This window comes from Oncorhynchus nerka, linkage group LG14 (genome assembly GCF_034236695.1).
Source record: "Oncorhynchus nerka isolate Pitt River linkage group LG14, Oner_Uvic_2.0, whole genome shotgun sequence".
Taxonomy (NCBI): Eukaryota; Metazoa; Chordata; class Actinopteri; order Salmoniformes; family Salmonidae; genus Oncorhynchus; species Oncorhynchus nerka.
Genome location: NC_088409.1, coordinates 70,054,201 through 70,078,952, shown reverse-complemented (window position 1 = coordinate 70,078,952; position 24,752 = coordinate 70,054,201). Strand labels below are relative to the sequence as shown.

Here is a 24,752-nt window from a genome sequence, read left to right as displayed (position 1 = left end):
GAGATATGTTGTTTTGATTTTTCCCCAAACATAAAGCTTTGTATTCAGGACATAAAGTTAATTTCTTTGCTCAATTTTATGCAGTTTTACTTTAGTGCCTTATTGCAAGCAGGATGCAGGTGCTCTTCCCTTGTGAGGCATTGGAAAACCTCCTTGGTCTTTGTGGTTGAATCTGTGTTTGGAATTCACTGCCCGACTGAGGGACCTTACAGATAATTATATGTGTGGGGTAGAGAGACGAGGTAGTCATTCAAAAATCATCTTAACAACTATTATTGCACACAGAGTGAGTCCATGCAAATTATTATTGACTTGTTAAGTAAAGTTTTACTCCTGACCTTATTTAGGCCTGCCATAGCAAAGGGGTTGAATACTTATTGACTCAAGACATTTCAGCTTTTCATTTTTTCATTTTTTATTAATTTGTAAAAAAAAATCTAAAAACATAATTATACTTTGACAATAAAAATAAAATAAAATAAAATTGTATTTGTCACATGCGCAGAATACAACAGGTGTCAACCTTACAGTGAAATGCTTACTTACAAGCCCTTAACCAACAATTTGGTACAGTGTCAATGTGCGGGGCACAGGTTAGTCGAGGTAATTGAGCTATTATGTACATGTAGGTACTGTAGAGGTAAAGTGACTATGCATAGATAATAAACAGAGAGTAACAGCAGCGTAAATGCAAATAGTCCAGGTAGCCATTTGATAAGCTGTTCAGGAGTTTTATGGCTTGGGAGTAGAAGCTGTTAAGAAGCTTTTTAGACCTAGACTTGGCGATCCGGTACCGCTTGCCGTGCGGTAGCAGAGAGAACAATCTATGACTAGGGTTGCTGGAGTCTTTGGCAATTTTTTGGTCCTTCCTCTGACTCAGCCTGGTATAGAGGTCCTGGATGGCAGAAAGCTTGACCCCAGTGATGTACTGGGCCATACACATTACCCTGTGTAGTGCCTTGCAGTTGAAGGCCAAGCAGTTGCCATACCAGGCGGTGACGCAACCAGTCAGGATGATCTCGATGGTGCAGCTGTAGACATTTTTGAGGATCTGAGGACCCATGCCAAATCGTTTCAGTCTCCAGAGGGGTAATAGGTGTTGTCGTGCCCTCTTTACGACTGTCTTGGTGTGTTAGGACCGTGATAATTTGAACTTGTAGCTCTCAACCTGCTCCACTACAGCCCCAATGATGAGAATGGTGCCGTGCTCGGTCTTTCTTTTCCTGTAGTCCACAATCAGCTCCTTTGTCTAGAACACGTTGAGGGAGAGGTTGTTATCCTGGCGCCACAATGCCAGGTCTCTGACCTCCTCCCTATAGGCTGTCTCATTGTTGTCGGTGATCAGGCCTACCATTGTTGTGTCGTCTGAAAAATTAATGATGGTGTTGGAGTCGTGCTTGGCCAAGCAGTCATGGGTGAACAGGGAGTACAGGAGGGGACTGAGCACGCACCCTGAAAGGCCCCTGTGTTGAAGATCAGCTTGGCAGATGTGTTGTTATCTACCCTTATCACCTGGGGGCGGCATGTCAGGAAGTCCGTGATCACACAGTCGTCCTGAACAGCTGATGCTCTTATGCATGCTTTAGTGTTGCTTGCCTCCAAGTGAGCATAGAAGTAGTTTAGCTTGTCTGGTAGGCTCGTTTCACTGGGCAGCTCGCGGCTGTGCTTCCTTTTGTAATACATAATAGTTTGCAAGCCCTGCCACATCCGACGAGCATCGGAGTCGGTGTGGTGTGGTTCAATCTTAATCCTGTATTGATGCTTTGCATGTTTGATGGTTCGTCAGAGACCATAGCAGGATTTCTTATAAGCGTCCGGGTTAGTGTCTCGCTCCTTGAAAGAGGCAGCTCTACCCTTTAGCTCAGTGCAGATGTTGCCTGTAATCCATGGCTTCTGGTTGGGGTACATACGGTCACTGTGGAGACGATATCATCAATGCACATTTGATGAAGCCAGTGACTGGTGTGGTGTACTCCTCAATGCCATCCAAAGAATTCCTGAATATATTCCAGTCTGTGCTAGCAAAACATTCCTGTAGCTTAGCATCTGCATCATCTGACCACTTCCGTATTGAGCGAGCACTGGTACTTCCTGCTTTAGTTTTTGCTTGTAAGCAGGAATCAGGAGGATAGAATTACGGTCAGATTAGCCAAATTAATGGCGAGGGAGAGATTTGTACGCGTGTCTGTGTGTGGAGTAAAGGTGGTCCAGAGTTTTTTCCCTCTGGTTACACATGCAACATCCTGGTAGAAATGATTTCAAACTGATTTAAGTTTCCCTATGAGCGTCGCCTCTGCTTATGGCCTTATAGAACTCGTTGAGTGCGGTCTTAGTACTAGCTTCGGGTTTGTGTGTGTTCCAATGGCATGTTGTGTTAGCTAATCCAAGTTTATAATTTTAAAAGGCTAATTAATCATTAGAAAACCCTTATGTTAGCGCAGCTGAAAACTGTTGTGCTCATTAAAGATACAATAAAACTGGCCTTCTTTAGACTGGTTGAGTATGGAGCATCAGCCTTTGTGGGTTTGATTACAGGCTCAAAATGGCCAGAAACAAAGAACCTTCTTCTGAAACTCGTCAGTCTTTTCTTGTTCTGAGAAATTAAGGCTATTCCATGCGAGAAATTACCAAGAAACTGAAGATCTCGTACAACGCTGTATACTACTCCCTTCACAGAACAGTGCAAACTGTCTCTAACCAGAATAGAAAGAGGAGTGGGAGGCTCCGGTGCACAACTGAGCAAGAAGACAAGTGCAATAGAGGGTCTAGTTTGACAAACAGACGTCTCACAAGTCCTCAACTGGCAGCTTCATTAAATAGTAACCGCAAAATACCAGTCTCAACATCAACGGGATGCTAGCCTTCTAGGCAGAGTTGCAAAGAAAAAGCCATATCTCAGACTGGCCAATAAAAATAAAAGATTAATATGGGAAAAATAACACAGACATTGGACAGAAGAAGATTGGAAAAAAGTGTTATGGATAGACGAATCTAAGTTTCAGGTGTTCGGATCACAAAGAAGAACATTCGTGAGACGCAGAAAAAAATGAAAAGATGCTGGAGGAGTGCTTGATGCCATCTGTGAAGCATGGTGGAGGCAATGTGATGGTCTGGGGGTGCTTTGGTGGTGGAAAGTGGGAGATTGGTGCTTAATTGGAGCCAATTTCCTCCTACAACAGGACAACGACACAAAGCACAGCTCCAAACTATGCAAGAACTATTTAAGGAAGAAGCAGTCAGCTGGTATTCTGTCTATAATGGAGTGGTCACCACAGTCACCACATCTCAACTCTATTGAGCTGTTGTGGGAGCAGCTTGACCGTATGGTACGTAAGAAGTGCCCATCAAGCCAATCCAACTATTGGGAGGTGCTTCAGGAAGCATGGGGTAAAATCTCTTCAGATTTTAAACAAATTGACAACTAGAATGCCAAAGGTCTGCAAGGCTGTAATTGCTGCGAATGGAGGATTCTTTGACAAAAGCGAAATTTGAAGGACACAATTATTATTTCAATTAAAAATCATTATTTATAACCTTGTCAACATCTTGACTATATTTCCTATTCATTTCGCAACTCATTTCATGTATGTCTTCATGGAAAACAAGGACATTTCTATGTGACCCCAAACTTTTGAACAGCAGTGTAGATGAAAACGCTCTTGGTAAATAGTGTGGTCTACAGCTTATCATGAGATACGCTACCTCAGTCGAGCAAACCTTGAGACTTCCTTAATATTATATTTTGTGCACCAGTTGTTATTTACAAATAGACACAGATCGCCACCCCGTGTCTTACCAGAGGCAGCTGTTCTATCTTGCCGATGCACCGAAATCCCAGCCAGCTGTATGTTATCCATGTCGTTGTTCGGCCACGACTCAGTGAAACATAAGATATTACAGTTTTTAATGTCCCATTGGTAGGATAGTCTTTATCAGAGCTCATCCATTTTGTTATCCACTGATTGCACGTTGGCTAATAGGACTGATGGTAGAGGCAGATTACCCACTCGCCGCCAGATCCTTACAAGGCACCCCGACCTACGTCCCGATATCTCTGTCTCTTCTTCATACAATGACAGGATTTGGGCCTTGACGGGTGTCTGAAGTAAATCCTTCGCATCCAACTCATTAAAGAACAAATCTTCATCCAGTACGAGGTGAGTAATCGCTGTCCTGATATTCAGGAGCTCTTTTTGGTCATAAGAGACGGTGGCAGAAACATTATGTACAAAATAAGTTACATTCTGGGGGTGACGGCAGTAAATTATGTTAGTTGCTCAGCGAAACTCCATATTTGGTAAGTAACAATCTTATTTCGACATAATAACGCTTGCAGAGCTGTCTAAAGGGAAAATGAATGGAAGCTAACTCGGCTAGAGAGGAGACTAGTCATATTCCTCATCTCCTCCTTCTGCCCAGATACTAGTTCAGGCTTAGCCTAAAGATCTGTGAAAGCTCTCAGTGCCAGAGGATGGAGATGGGAGAGTAATGGTTCACTAAGCTTTTAACAAGGGGTGGAGAATGCTAGCAATTAGCTAAGTGTGTTCACGCGTGCGACTGTGTGCACATGTGCTCCATAGACTTCCAGGCGTTTCATTATCCTGTAAAACGGAACAATTATTAGACACCCAAAGCACAAGGTCTTGAAAGTGACTATATTAGTCACCAGCTTTCTCTTAATTGGCGTAAACACTCATGTCCTTTACTGTGCCTTTAAAGAAAATGTCTCTCGTCAGTTATTATTGGAAAAAACATCAAAGACCATGGATAAATTAGGAATGCTCTGGATTGGAAAACAAGTTCTATTAAATCACTAATTTGTTTGCCATCCAGTCATTAGAAGTCCTTTTTTGCTCTACAACTTTACAATAAACTCGGGCCCTTATAGGCCTCTATAGGGTTTCAATGAACAAACCATCAGACATAGAGGCTTTTAAAATAGGTTTTCATTTGTATTCGGATCTCTAGTTTTGGATTTGTTTGGTCTGGCTTTAATAACATTTATGGCCAGCTAATGGTCGGTAAACATGTCAGTGCTTATTCCTCTGGCTGATACGCAAACTGTAAACTAAACATAGCGCGGATACGCCCTATGGGGCTAAATCTGTTAGCTTAAGTCTCGTGGACAAAACGAGCCCATTCAACTTGAACTCAAAACAATCGGAGCAATGTTATTGTCTAATGGAGGATGCCAAAACATGGTTCAACATCGTAGACTAAATAAGATGTTTGTTCCAGTGCCTCAGAGGTAAGCCAGATCCATTTCATGGGAAACCATGTAATCGTGTGCAAAAATTTCTCAGATGTTTGACTTATAAACTATATAGATTGCTAATGCAGGAAATGGCATGTTATGTTCACGGTGAATACCAGATAGAAACTACTTTACGTTCTATATGGGATTAAATCAGGTTACTGGTTACTCATATAACTGCAGGTTAATTCTGCCAGTCTCCTTTGCCTCCGGTATGACTTCCAATCACATGCATTCCAAAAGTCTCCCATGACCAAATCATTCTTAGAGAACACTTAGAGTTTGAGCTAGACATTAAGATGAGCGATAAGAAACCAATGACTTCATACTGTAGGTCAGCATAGTTCACATTTCTTAGCTGAGGTCAATGAGTACCCAATTGGGTTGGTTCTTGTGAACCCAGTGCCCCTTACTGGGTTCTGCCCTGCCCAGTAGGATGGTGTGGTAGCTACAGTACAGTAGTTATGATAGGACGGGCTTCTGGCCAGCGGAAAATTGGAGCAGAAATTACATTCACTCCATCTGCCCTCCCTTTCATCCCTGGGACAGGAAATCCTCCCTTTGATTGTGAAATGCAGGTCTGGCAGGTCAGGTTGAAGTGGCGAATAATCATTCCACCCTGCGGGTAAAGTACAGGACACTACCTGGGGGCTCTGCCATGGAGCTGGCATGACATGGCATCCACTGAGCTGAGGGAGGAGGGTGGAACACAAATACACACTCATGTAGTGAAATGGCCTGGAGTGGACAGACACAAGCAAGCATACACACATTTAAGAACACACACACACAAATCAATCCATTGACTTGCACATTCACACATACAGTACAGTGCCTTCGGAAAGTATTCAGACCCGTTGACTATTTCCACATTTTATTACGTTACAACCTAAAATGGATTAAATCAATAAAAATCCTCATCAATCTACACACAATACCCCAAAATGACAAAGCGAAAACAGGTTTTTCAAATTAAAAATCTATTAAAAATAAAATAAAAACAGAAATACCTTATTTACATAATTATTCAGACCCTTTGCTATGAGACTCAAAATTGAGCTCAGGTGCATCCTGTTTCCATTGATCAACCTTGAGATGTTTCTACAACTTGATTGGAGTCTTCCTGTGGTAAATTCAATCGATTGGACATGATTTGGAAAGGCACGCACCTGTCTATATAAGGAATGGAAGAAGTTTGGAAACACCAAGACTCCTCCTAGAGCTGGCCGCCCGGCCAAACTGGATAATCAGGGGAGAAAGACCTTGGTCAGGGAGGTGACCAAGAACCCGATATTCCTTCTGACAGAGCTCTAGAGTTCATCTGTGGAGATGGGAGAACCTTCCAGAAGGACAAACATCTCTGCAGCACTCCACCAATCAGGCATTTATGGTAGAGTGGCCAGGCGGAAGCCACTCCTCAGTAAAAGGCACATGACAGCCCTCTTGGGCAGCCAAGACAATGAGGGAGTGGCTTCGGGACAAGTCTCTGAATGTCCTTGAGGCCCAGCCAGAGCCCGGACTTGAACCCGATCGAACATGGAGAGACCTGAAAATAGCTGTGCAGCAGAGTTTGAGAGGATCTGCAAAGAAGATGGGAGAACTCCCCAAATACAGGTGTGCCAAGCTTGTAGCGTCATAACCAAGAAGACTTGAGGCTGTAATTGCTGCCAAAGGTGCTTCAACAAAGTACAGAGTAAAGGGTCTGAATACTTATGTAAATGTGATATATCTGTTTTATATTTTTTTTATAAATTAGCAAACATTTATAAAAACCTGTTTTTGCTTTGTCATTATGGGGTATTGTGTGTACATTGACGTGTATTTAAAAAAAAATCAATTTTAGATTAACTCTGTAACCTAACAAAATGTGGAAAAAGTCAAGGGGTCTGAATAATTTCTGAAGGCGCTGTACACCATCCTCAGAGTATTTTGTTAAATGTTGTAGACTCTTAGAAAAAGGGGTTCCAAAAGGGTTCTTTGGCAATCCCCATAAGATAACCTTTTTTGGTTCCAGGTAGAACCCTTTTTGGTTCCATGTAGAACCCTCTGTGTAAAGGATTCTAGATGGCACCTTTTTTTCTAAGAGTGTAATGCTTTTCCCTTGACAGCCCTCTCTGAATGTTCAGCCATGTGAACATTTTTTCATTTGGAACCTTGAGCCTTGTGTGTTTAGCAAGTTCTTACGACTCAGCCAGCCATTAAGACCTCAAGTCCAAACAGTAAGGAAACCCAATCGCCTCTTCTTCCCATCATCCAACTCCCTCACCATCTCAATTAAGAGCAGTTAGACTAGAGAGCATCCTCTCTCTGATCTGTCTTGGACCGATTCAGCTGTGAGCTCATTTGTTTTCCAAGGACACGGCTGCCACTCTCTTTCAAACAAATATTCACTCAAACCGACCCCTATTTACACTCCTAAACATTGTGTTTTTAAAACAACATGCAACGTCATAAAAACCATGTTAAAAATTCTAGCTCCGTAGCACAACCATTCAAATCCCTGCTGGCATGTACTGAGTTTTATTGAGAATACATTTTCAGTTAAATGAAAACAGACCAGATAGACAAAATATTTTCCCTCTCTGCTAATCAGATTTTGGTATGCGATTTGGGTGATTTATGTGAATATGACTGACTCTGTTGTCCTCGCTAACCTTTCTCTCCAAATGAGTGACTCAGTGTGGGCTTCAGCAGGCGCGGTGTTGTGCTCCAGTGTAGATTTTCACAGTTTATGTTAACTTTCCACCAGAAACACGACTGCATGAGCTGACTTATTAGCGTGCTTTGTTCCATTCCTTCATGGTTTGCTTTGGCTGGGGGATGCCATAAGTTTCCCCCTCTTTTCTCTCTCTCTCTCTCTCTCTCTCTCTGTCTCTCTCTGTCTCTCTCTGTCTCTCGCTCTCTCTCTCTCATACCTCGCTCTCCTTCTCTAACACACACACCTCTCTCCCTTTCTTCTTCCCTCTCTCTCCCTTCTTCCCACCTTACAGTTAAGGTGTTCTTACAGTATATTTCCGAATCCTGTAGCCTGTAGCAGACAAACATTCTTGCTGATTACCTTGTTGAGTAGCACTGACGTCTCACATGCTAAACTCCTCCTAGGGGCTGAGAGAGAGAAAGAACATTGATGTGGCAATGGTGGCAGTAAACGTTTTACAATGTCACAGCATGTTACGTAAAACCATGGCCAAACCTCCCTCTATACACCAACAGCATACCCACAGGTTTTTCCCCTCCTGCTTCCCCCATTTGCCCAACTGAACATGACCAGAAAAGGGCTGTCTTCATGTATTCACTATACTGCCAAAATTCTACTGACAGAAATACCTTGTAATAACTTGTAATATTTTACTTAACTACTTAATAACTGGACCTAGTGGACTACATACCAATGCACTGCCTACATTCACATCATATTCTGCTTAAATAAAAACATGAGGGCCTTTGACATGTGGCTTAAATGAATTAGTCTTGAACAACAACACATGTAAAAGTCATTAAATATAATCTACATCATTTTAAGGTCCTCAGCTTCTACACCATTTTGAGGTGATACAAAGCAGGTTTTTCTTTCAAACAAATAATGTTATAATTGAGGCCTGAGCTCACCGCTCACAGAGAAGAGCTGTGTGGTTTAGTCGTCCCAGAACAACTAGTGGTTTCTTCTTGTTTCGGTTGGGTTCCTTCTACACATAAGGCAGCCATTTATGGCCTATAGAACGTCTATCTCGGGACTGGGCTGGACCTCGGCTAGAAAATCGGTAGAGACGGGGAACATGAATATGCAATGTTACGACTTGGTCAAAATGTTCCCTGTTCCTCCAACTGCAATACCTCATCTCACTGCTAGCTTAAAACAAAGACATTTTTGATATTGAGACTTTGCCTTGACCTCTTACTGTACCATAGTTTTGTTTTGCACTACATCATGGGTTTGACTCATCCCACAGGCAGGCGAGACTAGATTTTTGGTTGTCTAGATTCAAGATTACTTTGAATAAGGAGTGAGTGGTTAGCTGTACAATGGGTTGAGGGTTAGGCTGTGGGTACGTAAGTTAGAGTGTTGGTCATGGCTGAGGTTTGGAATATAGTCATTTAAAAACTATGGATTGCAGTCTAGATGTTGGACCGTAAGATTAGTGTCGTGGTGTCATACAGAGCTGTCCCTGACCAGGTATGTTACCTGTCTGTCTCTCCAGGTGTGTATGTGCCGGCTGGTGCTGGAGTCAGACCAGGAGCAGGAGGATCTGGACCAGGTGCTGGTCTCTACCCAGGTAACATATTAGCTACCTACGCCTGCACACAGCAACACATGACACAGCATGTCTCTTTATATAAAGTACAGTGACGTCCGGTGAGGTCTGAGGCCGGAAGCCCACCCATCTGACGTCTATCCTTCTGGTTAAAGACATCAGTGACTTGGGAGTTGACTGTTGACCCTCAGTTTTAAAAATCGATGGAGATGATGGCAAGGGATGAGAGTTGTCCTTGATCAATATTTGTTTGAGTGCAGAAAATGTTCTCTTAACTGATGCTGTTGACTGTTGTCCACAGAGCCAGTCTTCCGTTGACACCACTCAGATTGAAATTATTTCTGTCCCTTCTTTTGACGCAAGTCCCTAATGTCAGGTGTGGGTCTTCCATCCCTTATCACCCCTTGTTTCGCTAAAAAATCCAACTTTGAAAACTATTTCAGATGCAATATACAGTAGGACTTGTTGGCCGATACCCCTGTACTGGTACAGCTCTACGACTCATACCACTCCTCTCAGGATTCCTCCCCCTTGACCCATCTTCCTCTACCTTCTTCACTGTCTCAGCATACAACAACGTCTGTACTATTCTAACTCTGGAAACCTCAACCTGCCTCTCTCGCACCGGATATTTCTGAACCCCAGCCCCATGGGGACCAGTACAATTAACACATACCACTACTTTCCCCAATGCTCCACATTCCTTTCCCTCATGCCCTTCTGCACACTTCTCACACTTTTCTCCTATGCACTGCTACCACATGCCCATAGGATTGACACCTGTAACAAGGTAATGTATTTGGCACAAAAGCTTGTATGGGATAACTTACAATACCAGTCAAAAGTTTGGACACACCTACTCCTTACAGATAAAATTGTTTAAAAAAAACTATTTTCTACATTGTAAAATAATAGTGCAGACATCAAAACTATGAAATAACACATATGGAATCATGTAGTAAGCAAAAAAGTGTTGAAAAAATACTAATATATTTTATATTTGATATTATTCAAAGTAGCCATCCTTTGCCTTGATGACAGCTTTGCACAAAGGACAAATCTGTGTTTGGCGGAGGCCAGGAGAACGCTACCTGCCCGAATACATCGTGCCAAGTATAATGTTTGGTAGTGGAGGAATAATGGTCTGGGGCTGTTTTTCATGGTTCAGGCCAGGGCCCTTAGTTCCAGTGAAAGGAAATCTTAACGCTACGGCATACAGTGACATTCTAGACGATTCTGTGCTTCCAACTTTATGGCAACAGTTTGGGGAAGGCCCTTTCCTGTTTCAGCATGACAAAGCGAGGTCCGTACAGAAATGTGACCAACCGGCTCGATTCTCACACTGGACGCTCTGGCCGAGGAGTAAGGTTGATCCAAGCTTTCTGAACTAACAACAGCAGTCGAGCACCCAAGCTACCTGGCTAATGTTGGCTAGCTTGCTAGCTACTTCCAGGCACAAATGAGAGAACCGCTCACTCTGAACATTTTACTCTCCCTAGCAGAGCTGGTTGGGCTGTTATCCAGAGCGTTGGTGACTGCAACTGTAATGCTGGCAACAATTTAATTACGTTTTTTTGCCAACGTTTACAGACACAGGCCATATTCAATGGGTGTTGAGTGTTCGTAAATGTGTCAGTTATTCTGCGCTCATACATGTAATGTTAGCTAGCTAGCCAGCCAGCTAACATTAGCTAGCTAGCTAACATTACACTTTAACTTGAAATAAAAATGACTTTCTGACAATATTAGAAACGTGTAATATCTGAAAATGTAGCTAGTTAGATGTAATGTAGACAGGTAACGAAGACTGGTGTTTTCTCCGTCTCCTTTTATTTTATTTATTTCACCTTTATTTAACCAGGTAGGCTAGTTGAGAATAAGTTCTCATTTACAACTGCGACCTGGCCAAGATAAAGCATAGCAGTGTGAACAGACAACAACACAGAGTTACACATGGAGTAAACAATAAACAAGTCAATAACACAGTAGAAAAAAAAGAAAAAAAAGTCTATATACAGTGGGGCAAAAAAGTATTTAGTCAGCCACCAATTGTGCAAGTTCTCCCACTTAAAAAGATGAGAGAGGCCTGTCATTTTCAATTTTCTACCACCCACCACTGCGACCTGTATGCTCTAGTCGGCTGGCCCTCGCTACATATTCGTCGCCAGACCCACTGGCTCCAGGTCATCTACAAGTCTATGCTAGGTAAAGCTCCGCCTTATCTCAGTTCACTGGTCACGATGGCAACACCCACCCGTAGCACGCGCTACAGCAGGTGTATCTCACTGATCATCCCTAAAGCCAACACCTCATTTGGCCGCCTTTCGTTCCAGTTCTCTGCTGCCTGTGACTGGAATGAATTGCAAAAATCGCTGAAGTTGGAGACTTTTATCTCCCTCACCAACTTCAAACATCTGCTATCTGAGCAGCTAACCGATCGCTGCAGCTGTACATAGTCTATCGGTAAATAGCCCACCCAATTTTACCTACCTCATCCCCTTACTGTTTATATTTATTTACTTTTCTGCTCTTTTGCACACCAATATCTCTACCTGTACATGACCATCTGATCATTTATCACTCCAGTGTTAATCTGCAAAATTTTAATTATTCGCCTACCTCCTCATGCCTTTTGCACACAATGTATATAGACTCTCTTTCTTTTTTTTCTACTGTGTTATTGACTTGTTAATTGTTTACTCCATGTGTAACTCTGTGTTGTTGTCTGTTCACACTGCTATGCTTTATCTTGGCCAGGTCGCAGTTGCAAATGATAACCTTTATTTAGCCTACCTGGTTAAATAAAGGTGAAATCAATTTTAAAAAACATTTTAAAAATAGCACAGTGTCCAAGGAAGGGACAGAAGTATACAGAATGGTGTCGTCTGCGTAGAGGTGGATCAGGGAATCGCCCGCAGCAAGAGCAACATCATTGATATATACAGAGAAAAGAGTCGGCCCGAGAATTGAACCCTGCGGCACCCCCATAGAGACTGCCAGAGGACCGGACAACATGCCCTCCGATTTGACACACTGAACTCTGTCTGCAAAGTAGTTGGTGAACCAGGACTGGTTATAACAGCAAAGGGAGGACCCACTCCGTATTAATGGCCATGATTTTAGAATCAGATGTTCGACGAGCAGGTGACCACATACTTTTGGCCATGTAGTCTACATCATACAGCGTATTGTACAGCATACAACATACACCTTTCATGTTTCCCAGCACACAACACAAAACCTGTATGATTAAATTACTGTAGCATTACTTACTGAATAAATAAAGGCACATGTTGGGTCACAGTATATTATTGCAACCCACAGTTTAACCATTAGCCCTGTGCCTGTAGTGTACAGTACTGCAAGTCTCCACCTCAACCACAAACCAACCAGCGATCACCACTGCTCTCCCTCTCCAAACCTACTGAGAGCCGACCGTGGCTGTTGGGTTTCCCTTGTGTTCAGCATGTAAAATATTAACAACCTCCAGGACAGTTGAACCACACACCTCCAGCCTTAAAACCAGTCTTAAATGATGGGCAGGCCGAGCCGGGCAACTTGAAATGGTCCGAAGAGTCTGTCCCATACGTGGCTCTCTTAATCATTACCGCCATACACAAAAACGCAATAACGCTTGTAATTTTTCTCTCTCTCGCACCTTACTATTTCCCATTGTACTGTACTATTTCCCTCTGGATAAGTATAATGTAGCTGTACCGTAGGTTTTCACTGTAACATCATTGAGGCCATAAATTACAGTGAAATACAGTGTGAGGAAGCCTGAGTTGCCACACCGACCCATTGCATTCCACTCCTCACTCTGAGGTTGGAAGATGTCTCTGTGATACAGTTGGAGATTTAGAGTGTGTCCCAAATTGCACCCTATTCCAGACATGGTGCACTGCTTCTGACTAGGGTCCTGGTCAAAAGTGGTACACTATATAGGGAAAGGGTGCCATTTGGGACTCAAACTTAGAAGATTTAAAGATGTAGAGATTTAGAGCCTCCTACCCACCACAGTGGTCTAGTCTCTGTGTGGAGATACCTGGTCAGGTCAGAGACCGAAGCGAGGGAGGGAACAGCCAGGGGGAGAGCTAAAAGAAACGTCGAATCTTTCACTCTAACTCTTTTTTTCTGCTTCTCTTCTGTTTTCTTTTGCTTTTCTTGTTTTACCAACAGGAGCTGGTGGGATACCTGCAGGAGCAGGCTACAAACCAGCTAAAACAGGTGGTGAGTAGAAAACACTTACTGTAAAGCCCTCCTCTAATAATTGTCCCTTAGCTGGACTAATAGAGACAGCATCTACAGTATGCTGCTGTTGAGACCTACAGTCATTCCGTGAACAATGACTACAGATACAGGGTTTTCAAAACCACAACGTTGTCACAGAGCTTGAGCTCCCTGTCTTGCGTGTGGGCCAGGGGACTGAACTGGGTTACAAGCATCAGGCCACCCTCATCACAGCAATTCACATAGAGAGATATGGAGAGTGGTTATTATATTTGGCCTTTGTCTTATCACACTGTCATAGCAGAGACACACCCAGCAGCATGCATACTGAACACCCTGACCACTACAGTACACCACGTTAACTACCACGCCACCACACTTGTTAAGTCTGTAGCTATTTCACAAAACTGCTGGAGAATAGGAATAGTTTTGTACGATTTAGCCTGATTCCATCTCAGAAAGCTCAAGGTGTGATTTCTCCTCCACTCAACCACATGGCCACAGGCTAAGCTACTAGTTTAGTCATGGTGCTGGTTCTAATGACATGCTGTTGTTGGGCAACACAGTGCTCAGACACAACCACTGTCATTAAGTCTGGTTTAACAAGGTGTACAGGGAGTTAGAGTGTTCTCCTCACACCTATAAAACCACAGCGTGCTGTCCTGTCCTCCATGTGGGTGTGTTCTGTGTTGCTGTCAGGGAATGGCTATGCAGTAAGGGAAGTGTTGTCTTATAGGCTTACATACTGTAGTAAGTGTTGATGATGACAATGATGGTGATAATGATTATAATGACAATAAAGAAGATGATGGTGACGGTAATGACAAAGACCCGTTGTCTAACCAGACCTTATGTTTCCCCCAGCTGGAGGATATGGAGGACGGGGTGGTGTTGGTGCTGGAGGTCTGGTCCCTGGTGGCGGGGCTGGAGGCATAGGAGCAGGAGGCCTAGGAGGAGGAGGTGTGTACTCATCTACAGAACATTGTAAAGTTGAGACATCACCATTTATATTAAAGCACTTACACTGTCAACTATAGCACTCTCTTTGAATGTGCAGTGTCAATGATGGAACTAAATATGTTTATTCAACTATAGTGTATTTCTATCATTTGTAGATTAATTATTGTGTGCTTTGTTCAACAGGAGTCGGTGGAAAGGGCCCCAAACCTGGTAAGCTATCTGCTCCAACTCACTCTTTCGCACTCTATACTGTTTTATACAGTTCTTTAGAAGGCACAAGACAGGTACCGGTACTGTACCAGACTAGTCTGGTAGTATCAAGTCAGAGTATCCTGTTATGCCTTTAACTAGGAAAATTCCTCTCGTACATTGTTGTCTAAGAAACCTTACTGAAGTGTTTTAAAGAGGAAGGAAATGAGAGTTCTTAATGAGAGCAGGAGGTGGGTAATGTAACTATTAGCTAATCTGTATAGAATGCATTAGAGTGCATGTCAATGATGGGCGAAACCTGTAGTGTAGCATTCTGTAGTTCAATGAGGGGCTACCTCTCTTGATGGACTGTCAGCTACATCTCCCTTATCACCCCTATGTTTTCATCGTGGTTGAGTCGCCCCGGGTTTGGCAGCTATTTGGGAAGTCCTGTCTGGGATTTGACTCAGTGCGTTCCATTGATGAGAACAGGGGGACCCTGTCTCCTCCCTCACTCAACCCCTCCGCCACTATTCCATCCCTCCATCACAACATCGCTTCACCTCTCCTCAACCCCTACACGTCCCAGACTGAGTGATGATTGGCAGTGTGAACTCCCTCCAACGCGCTGATTGTTTTTGTAACCTTAGGCCGAGCTGATTAATGTTTTGTAACGTTAGGCCGACACAATATCTGGAAAAACCTCCTTGTTGAAGTTTTGCCACTGTCCTTTCCACTGATACTGCCATGTAAATATTGATGAACACAGTATTAGGGCATTAGCAATGTTTAGCCATTATTTAATTTCCTAAAGGAGAGGTGATTTCATCTAGGCCACCACCACAGCTATGTGCTTGGAGAGATAAGGAATGGAGTAATCGTCTTAAAGTCTGATAAGATTTTGAATGGCTTACTGTAGGCTCCTTGAAGTGTTTTTTCCTCCGTCTCCCAAACAAGTAATTGAGTTTCAGAAATCTGTTTTGTAAAAGCATCCTAATATTGGATATTAGGTGGAAGTTGACTTTGGCCTGGGTCACCAGCGCCTCAGAGCTCAGATTGTGAAGTATAATGCTTTGGCTTTTGTTAGAGTTAGAGCTCTCTCTCTCTCTCTCTTTCTCTCTCTCTCTTTCTCTCTCTCTCTCTCTCTCTCTCTCTCTCTCTCTCTCTCTCTCTCCCTCTCTCTCTCTCTCTCTCTGAAATTTGATTATTGAGAAGGAAGGAAACAGGCTGCTCCCAGTCGCTCCAAACAGGCAAAGTGGGAAAACATATGGGGTAGGTCGAGCTGGAACTGTTAGGGTCAGCTGAGCGAATTAATCCATTTGAATGGAACGAGAACAAGATATTAGTAGTCACAACAACATTGTAATGCCCCTTCTTCCTTCTTTTGCTCAGCAAGGGCTTTTCATACAAGGTGACTTTTTTACATTTGAGATGTATCCATTCCAACAGCTGGGGTGTTGACTGAAGCTATCCAGATTTAGTGTTTCACTCGAGGGCACTTGGGCTGGAAACAACTAACTTTCTACACAGAGATTAAGTTTCCATTACAAACACAGATTAACGTTTACCTAAATTGTCTCACAAAACAAGGGTGGTTTGGATCCATACAGATCAATTAGCATTTGTGTAGATGGTAATGTGATCTGATAATTGGCTGAGGTACTGTAGCTACACGCTAATATGAAATAGTGCAGGTAGGGACAATGTTTAAGGAAACCAAACGACGCCAGGTGTTCAGGCCAGGGGAGGGTTACTCTGTCCATTGACATGTTGACAGAGTATTCTATCCTGGCTAAACAGATGTGAGGATTGGCTTTTGAACCAGACACCAGTTGCATTCTAGAATTCTCGTGTGGATTCTTTCCCCTGCCGAGGCCCACTTTTCATCATAACCTCTCTGGTGATTGAAGCTTGAAGTGGAGCATCAGCTGCATACCTCAGACACACACCTTGGTCCTGGCACACACACGCACGCACGCACGCACGCACGCACGCACGCACGCACGCACGCACGCACACACACACACACACACACACACACACACACACACACACACACACACACACACACCTTGGCCCTGACAGAGAACAGCAGCTGGTGATCAAAGTGGCGTGACAGCTGAATCATTGTCAGACGCGTGCCAAGCCTTGTAAAACGCTAGACTACTAAACGAATTGTGAATCCTGTCAGCATCCGTGTATGTGTGCATGCTTTGGACGAGTCGGTCGGGACCAGAGAAGAAGGTAGAGAAAGAGAGAGCGGGGGCAGAGAGAGGGGGAGGGGTGAGAGGTGGGTGGCAGAGAGCGGGGGAGGGAAGAGAGAACAGAGAGCAGCTGGGCCCTGGACCTGGTCTCATCATTCCCCCCTAAAGCTAAGGTGGATTACTCCTACATTCTTTGTTTCTTTGCCAAACCTGGACAAAACTTATTACAAATGTTTTGATTTTCTAAATAACGTCTTGTCACTAAGAGTTAGCAGGGAGACTGCATAACAAGAAACATGGACAACATTGCTGTTTTTGCTAATTCTGTCATTTCACTACGGGGAAAAATATGTTTTGGATAGAGATAAGAAGTAAAACTCTCAGGAACACACACATACTGTACACACACATACTGTACACACACATAATGTACACACACATACTGTACACACACAGGGCCCAGTGTGTCAGTGGTGGTATGAGATCCGCATCCGTTTATTCAAGGTTAAGAGTGACACGCGAAGGAAGCGATGTGCTGCAGGCTCTCTTTATACTCTCTCCTCATAGGTCAGGGCTGCAGACACACTTCATAGGTCAGGGCTGCAGACACACTTCATAGGTCAGGGCTGCAGACACACTTCATAGGTCAGGGCTGCAGACACACTTCATAGGTCAGGGCTGCAGACACACTTCATAGGTCAGGGCTGCAGACACACTTCATAGGTCAGGGCTGCAGACACACTTCATAGGTCAGGGCTACAGACACACTTCATAGGTCAGGGCTGCAGACACACTTCATAGGTCAGGGCTGCAGACACACTTCATAGGTCAGGGCTGCAGACACTCCTCATAGGTCAGGGCTGCAGGCACTCATCATAGGTCAGGGCTGCAGACACTCCTCATAGGTCAGGCCTGCAGACACTCATCATAGGTCAGGGCTGCAGACACTCCTCATAGGTCAGGGCTGCAGACACTCCTCATAGGTCAGGGCTGCAGACACTCCTCATAGGTCAGGCCTGCAGACACTCCTCATAGGTCAGGCCTGCAGACACTCCTCATAGGTCAGGCCTGCAGACACTCCTCATAGGTCAGGGCTGCAGACACTCCTCATAGGTCAGGCCTGCAGACACTCCTCATAGGTCAGGCCTGCAGACACTCCTCATAGGTCAGGGCTGCAGACACTCCTCATAGGTCAGGCCTGCAGACACTCCTCATAGGTCAGGCCTGCAGACACTCCTCATAGGTTAGGCCTGCAGGCACTCCTCATAGGTCAGGCCTGCAGACACTCATCATAGGTCAGGGCTGCAGGCAAGCATCATAGGTCAGGGCTGCAGACACTCATCATAGGTCAGGGCTGCAGACACTCCTCATAGGTTAGGCCTGCAGACACTCATCATAGGTCAGGCCTGCAGACACTCATCATAGGTCAGGGCTGCAGGCACTCATCATAGGTCAGGGCTGCAGACACTCCTCATAGGTCAGGCCTGCAGACACTCATCATAGGTCAGGGCTGCAGACACTCCTCATAGGTCAGGGCTGCAGACACTCCTCATAGGTCAGGGCTGCAGACACTCCTCATAGGTCAGGCCTGCAGACACTCCTCATAGGTCAGGCCTGCAGACACTCCTCATAGGTCAGGCCTGCAGACACTCCTCATAGGTCAGGGCTGCAGACACTCCTCATAGGTCAGGCCTGCAGACACTCCTCAGGTCAGGCCTGCAGACACTCCTCATAGGTCAGGGCTGCAGACACTCCTCAGATAGGTCAGGCCTGCAGACACTCCTCATAGGTCAGGCCTGCAGACACTCCTCATAGGTTAGGCCTGCAGACACTCCTCATAGGTCAGGCCTGCAGACACTCCTCATAGGTCAGGCCTGCAGACACTCCTCATAGGTTAGGCCTGCAGGCACTCCTCATAGGTCAGGCCTGCAGACACTCATCATAGGTCAGGGCTGCAGGCAAGCATCATAGGTCAGGGCTGCAGACACTCCTCATAGATCAGGGCTGCAGACACTCCTCATAGGTCAGGCCTGCAGACACTCATCATAGGTCAGGCCTGCAGACACTCCTCATAGGTCAGGCCTGCAGACACTCATCATAGGTCAGGGCTGCAGACACTCCTCATAGGTCAGGGCTGCAGACACTCCTCATAGGTCAGGGCTGCAGGCACTCATCATAGGTCAGGGCTGCAGACACTCCTCATAGGTCAGGCCTGCAGACACTCATCATAGGTCAGGGCTGCAGACACTCCTCATAGGTCAGGGCTGCAGACACTCCTCATAGGTCAGGGCTGCAGACACTCCTCATAGGTCAGGCCTGCAGACACTCCTCATAGGTCAGGCCTGCAGACACTCCTCATAGGTCAGGGCTGCAGACACTCCTCATAGGTCAGGCCTGCAGACACTCCTCATAGGTCAGGCCTGCAGACACTCCTCATAGGTCAGGGCTGCAGACACTCCTCATAGGTCAGGCCTGCAGACACTCCTCATAGGTCAGGCCTGCAGACACTCCTCATAGGTTAGGCCTGCAGGCACTCCTCATAGGTCAGGCCTGCAGACACTCATCATAGGTCATGGCTGCAGGCAAGCATCATAGGTCAGGGCTGCAGACACTCCTCATAGGTCAGGCCTGCAGACACTCCTCATAGGTTAGGCCTGCAGGCACTCCTCATAGGTCAGGGCTGCAGGCACTCCTCATAGGTCAGGCCTGCAGACACTCCTCATAGGTCAGGCCTGCAGACACTCCTCATAGGTCAGGCCTGCAGGCACTCCTCATAGGTCAGGCCTGCAGACACTCCTCATAGGTTAGGCCTGCAGGCACTCCTCATAGGTCAGGGCTGCAGACACTCCTCATAGGTTAGGCCTGCAGGCACTCCTCATAGGTCAGGGCTGCAGACACTCCTCATAGATCAGGGCTGCAAGCACTCCTCATAGGTCAGGCCTGCAGGCACTCCTCATAGGTCAGGGCTGCAAGCACTCCTCATAGGTCAGGCCTGCAGGCACTCCTCATAGGTCAGGGCTGCAGACACTCCTCATAGATCAGGGCTGCAAGCACTCCTCATAGGTCAGGGCTGCAGACACTCTTCATAGTTCAGGCCTGCAGGCACTCCTCATAGGTCAGGGCTGCAAGCACTCCTCACAGGTCAGGGCTGCAGGTCACTCTTCATAGGACAGGGCTGCAGGTCAGGTCAGACTGTACTGTACACAGCTGGGCTGACCTACTGTCTGTATCTGTCTGTAATGATCTCACAGAACCAGTCAAACTTCCGACTCAGAAGACTCCACATTATCATATTGCAAAATGAAGCAGTGAAATATTGGAGGGTGTTTCTCTGTATGTGAGCTTCCTGGGATTTGAAAAAAAGGCTGACCCAAAGCTCTATTGTTATCCTTTGAGAAGGGATGTTGAATTCACCTAGGAAGGAGTGACTCAGAGAGATGAGAGAGGATGGATAGAACTGAGCGAGATGGGGTTGAGAAAGAGGGAGGGATGAGAAAAAGATAGAGGGATGATTGAGAGAGAACAATGAGAGAGACTAGAACACCATGACAAAAACTTATTGGAGAAGAGTGAGAAAATTACAGAGGGAGTAGGAAAAAAAGAAAGTGAGTGAAAGATATGATGTGAGTGCTTAGCCAACAGAAGAAGAGCTGGGGGACGCTAGGCTTTGTTAATCCCAGATGGCACTACGTGTGTGTGTGTGTGTGTGTGTGTGTGTGTGTGTGTGTGTGTGTGTGTGTGTGTGTGTGTGTGTGTGTGTGTGTGTGTGTGTGTGTGTGTGTGTGTGTGTGTGTGTGTGTGTGTGTGTGTGTGTGTGTGTGTGTGTGTGTGTGTGTGTGTGTGTGTGTGTGTGTGTGTGTGTGTGTGCGATGTGGCAGTCATTACATTTTGCCATACGATTATTGTCATACAAAATAATAATTAACATAAACAAGCATAGCATCTCCACCCCTCCACACATACAAGCTGCTTATGGATGCCTTTGGAACATCTACATTTTAATAAGTATAATAAATCAACTTGATAAACACCATAACAATAAATCCATTCTTTTTTTTAGGTAGGCCTAAAGAAACATGATATGAAGAAAATGTTTTCAGATGAACAGAATATGAGTTGGCCTACTGTGTTATATGTTATCTGGCTATGCAGCATGCCATAGGCTGTAGGCTTGTTCATTTAGCAGACATGATAGGCTTATTTTATATTATATTATTTCATAGTAAGAAGAATATAATTTAACTTAGCTGAATAAAATTTAAAGGATATTTTTATCATTGCGCATATGAAAGCTATTTTGAGCATGCATGTGATAATTTGAAACAGATACTATAGGCTGCGCTAGATTATTATTGTTATTTTGCAACTTTAATTGTTAATAATTCAAACCTTAGAATGTCTTACAAATCAAAACGTACTGTATATGGGATGCATGATGCGGCTATAGGCTATTGATTACTTGAGAAAGTCGCAAAAAAAGCTTGTACACTGTTCCTTACCTCAGGCTGCACACACTGTTCTCTCCTCAGGCTGCACACACTGTTCTCTCCTCAGGCTGCACACACTGTTCTCTCCTCAGGCTGCACACACTGTTCTCTCCTCAGGCTGCACACACTGTTCCTTACCTCAGGCTGCACACACTGTTCTCTCCTCAGGCTGCACACACTGTTCTCTCCTCAGGCTGCACACACTGTTCTCTCCTCAGGCTGCACACACTGTTCCTTACCTCAGGCTGCACACACTGTTCTCTCCTCAGGCTGCACACACTGTTCCTTACCTCAGGCTGCACACACTGTTCCTTACCTCAGGCTGCACACACTGTTCTCTCCTCAGGCTGCACACACTGTTCTCTCCTCAGGCTGCACACACTGTTCTCTCCTCAGGCTGCACACACTGTTCTCTCCTCAGGCTGCACACACTGTTCCTTACCTCAGGCTGCACACACTGTTCCTTACCTCAGGCTGCACACACTGTTCTCTCCTCAGGCTGCACACACTGTTCTCTCCTCAGGCTGCACACACTGTTCTCTCCTCAGGCTGCACACACTGTTCTCTCCTCAGGCTGCACACACTGTTCCTTACCTCAGGCTGCACACACTGTTCTCTCCTCAGGCTGCACACACTGTTCTCTCCTCAGGCTGCACACACTGTTCTCTCCTCAGGCTGCACACACTGTTCTCTCCTCAGGCTGCACACACTGTTCTCTCCTCAGGCTGCACACGCTGTTCCTTACCTCAGGCTGCACACACTGTTCCTTACCTCAGGCTGCACACACTGTTCTCTCCTCAGGCTGCACACACTGTTCCTTACCTCAGGCTGCACACACTGTTCTCTCCTCAGGCTGCACACACTGTTCCTTACCTCAGGCTGCACACACTGTTCCTTACCTCAGGCTGCACACACTGTTCTCTCCTCAGGCTGCACACACTGTTCTCTCCTCAGGCTGCACACACTGTTCCTTACCTCAGGCTGCACACACTGTTCTCTCCTCAGGCTGCACACACTGTTCCTTACCTCAGGCTGCACACACTGTTCCTTACCTCAGGCTGCACACACTGTTCTCTCCTCAGGCTGCACACACTGTTCTCTCCTCAGGCTGCACACACTGTTCTCTCCTCAGGCTGCACACACTGTTCTCCCCTCAGGCTGCACACACTGTTCTCTCCTCAATTGATCATATTATCACCCATCAGACTATTCTCAATTTAGTATTGTCTTTACTAACATGTTAAATTAGTTTCAAAATGGCCCATTTTTAAGTGTGCAGGAACAGGTGCAGGGAAAAAATACATCACCCGCTATGCTCTGGAGTACCGAATGGAGGCGCTTTCCCACCTGTTCGTTCAGATAGGCTACTTTGGTTATTTCACTCCATGCATCAACCACTGTTTGAGGGGCATGCAGTCTCTCCCTGCGCAACAGGTGATATTCCGCCCAAACTCTGTATGCTATGGGCTCCCCAACACTGTTCCTGCACATAACAAGTGCTTAATGAAGTGACATCTGTTTGGGAACATGGAAAGTAACATGTTTTCACAACAAAACATAATTAATGAAACTGTTGACAGCTCTTCTCTCTGCGTGCTGGAGCAAGTCATGAATGAGAGAGGGGAAGTAGATGGAAACGCACGGTGGTGAAATATTCTGTAGCCTGTTATTAATTATGAAAATATAAAAAATTATGAAAATCCCCAAAATTCCCTGGGTACTACCAGGCTATTCAAAAACCGATAGAAATGCACTATTGAACCAACAGCATCGCAGCATGCACTATTGACCCAACTTTGGAGTGTAGCATAAGGTAACCAGTCCATCTAGTATGCATAATTATACAGTCCACACTCAAAAGTGATTACTAGAATATGTTTATAGGCTAACTGATTAAATACATTTTAAATCTGTTTAAGAAGAAAAAATAATTCTGCATGCTCTATGTACTGTATAATCATTATTTTATGGGGTTTTTTCAAGCTTGGCCTCATATATAGGCCTATGCATATGTATAAGCTCTAATTATGCATATGGGATCGCTGTCCATTTCGTTAAACATCCACAATGACCATGTTTTCCATTCAGTTTCAACCTGTTGAACTTCTTTCTTCAAATTGATCAATCACAGTGATCTGAGTTTTGAAAGTACAATTTTAAAGCTGTCATGACCCATGACTGGAGGTGTGGCGGTAATACGGTCACCACAACAGCCCTGTGTGTGTGTGTGTGTGTGTGTGTGTGTGTGTGTGTGTGTGTGTGTGTGTGTGTGTGTGTGTGTGTGTGTGTGTGTGTGTGTGTGTGTGTGTGTGTGTGTGTGTGTGTGTGTGTGTGTGTGTGTGTGTGTTTTGGGACACATCGTTGGCCCTTGGCCTGAGGGTGAGTAAAAAATAATAATAATTGCTTAAAAACTGGAATGAAATAATCCTCCATCGTTGTGAGTTTGGAATAATGAATCAAATGCATTATTATTTGAATATTGAAAGGGTGTAGGCAACAGAGAAGGGCAGAGGGATGCAGTTAGGAGTCATGTAGAAGTGGTGCTGGAGATGGAGGCGTTGGGAGCAGAGGTGATGGGCAGGGATGATGTCCTTGATGTTTGTGTGCATCAGTCTGTTGTGTTTTGTCTGTGTATGTTTATATTGTTTGTACAAATATTATTAAAATAGTTTTGAAAAAAATAAGAAAAATAGAAAAAAACGTTTCTTATGGTTATTTGTTATCTTTGTGAATGACTCCACTCTGTTCAGGCCCTCAGGGGCTATTGATTCTGATGAGTTTTCTCATGGAATTTTATCTGTTGCTTTATTGTATCTTAAAGATGAAACTGAAAACTGTATTGTGACACAAGCTGACTTCCTTGTGCTACAAGTTACTATATTCAGTACCAGCTGTGCCAGCTGTGTTCTCACGATGGTCTCTTTGTGTTTCTGTGGTCTTGTTCGTTCTGCTGACCATGTTCTCACAGTTATTAGTGGTTTGTGGTCAGTGGAAGACTCTCCATGTGTCTCCTGGCCTGGTCTCCTCAACCCCTCTTCCATGCACAATCTGCCAGTGGTTCTGGACTGAAGCCTCCACCTCTCCCCTGTCTTTAAGGTTTGCTGCCAGTGGTTCTGGACTGAAGCCTCCACCTCTCCCCTGTCTTTAAGGTTTCCTGCCAGTGGTTCTGGACTGA

The 24,752-nt window shown here is 44.9% G+C and overlaps 1 protein-coding gene across 18 annotated transcripts in view; it reads left to right on the top strand.

The window, feature by feature from the left end:
• LOC115141782 (elastin-like) overlaps positions 1 to 24,752 on the top strand; it is a 91,871-nt gene that overhangs the window by 15,776 nt on the left and 51,343 nt on the right. For 17 of the 18 annotated variants that reach the window (XM_065000330.1, XM_065000332.1, XM_065000339.1 and 14 more), the window contains exons 2-5: positions 9,454 to 9,528; positions 13,687 to 13,737; positions 14,602 to 14,697; positions 14,881 to 14,907. In XM_065000330.1, the coding sequence (XP_064856402.1) occupies positions 9,454 to 9,528; positions 13,687 to 13,737; positions 14,602 to 14,697; positions 14,881 to 14,907 (249 nt within the window). The remainder of the gene's footprint in view (positions 1 to 9,453; positions 9,529 to 13,686; positions 13,738 to 14,601; positions 14,698 to 14,880; positions 14,908 to 24,752) is intronic. The other variant, XM_065000337.1, reaches the window with a different exon arrangement.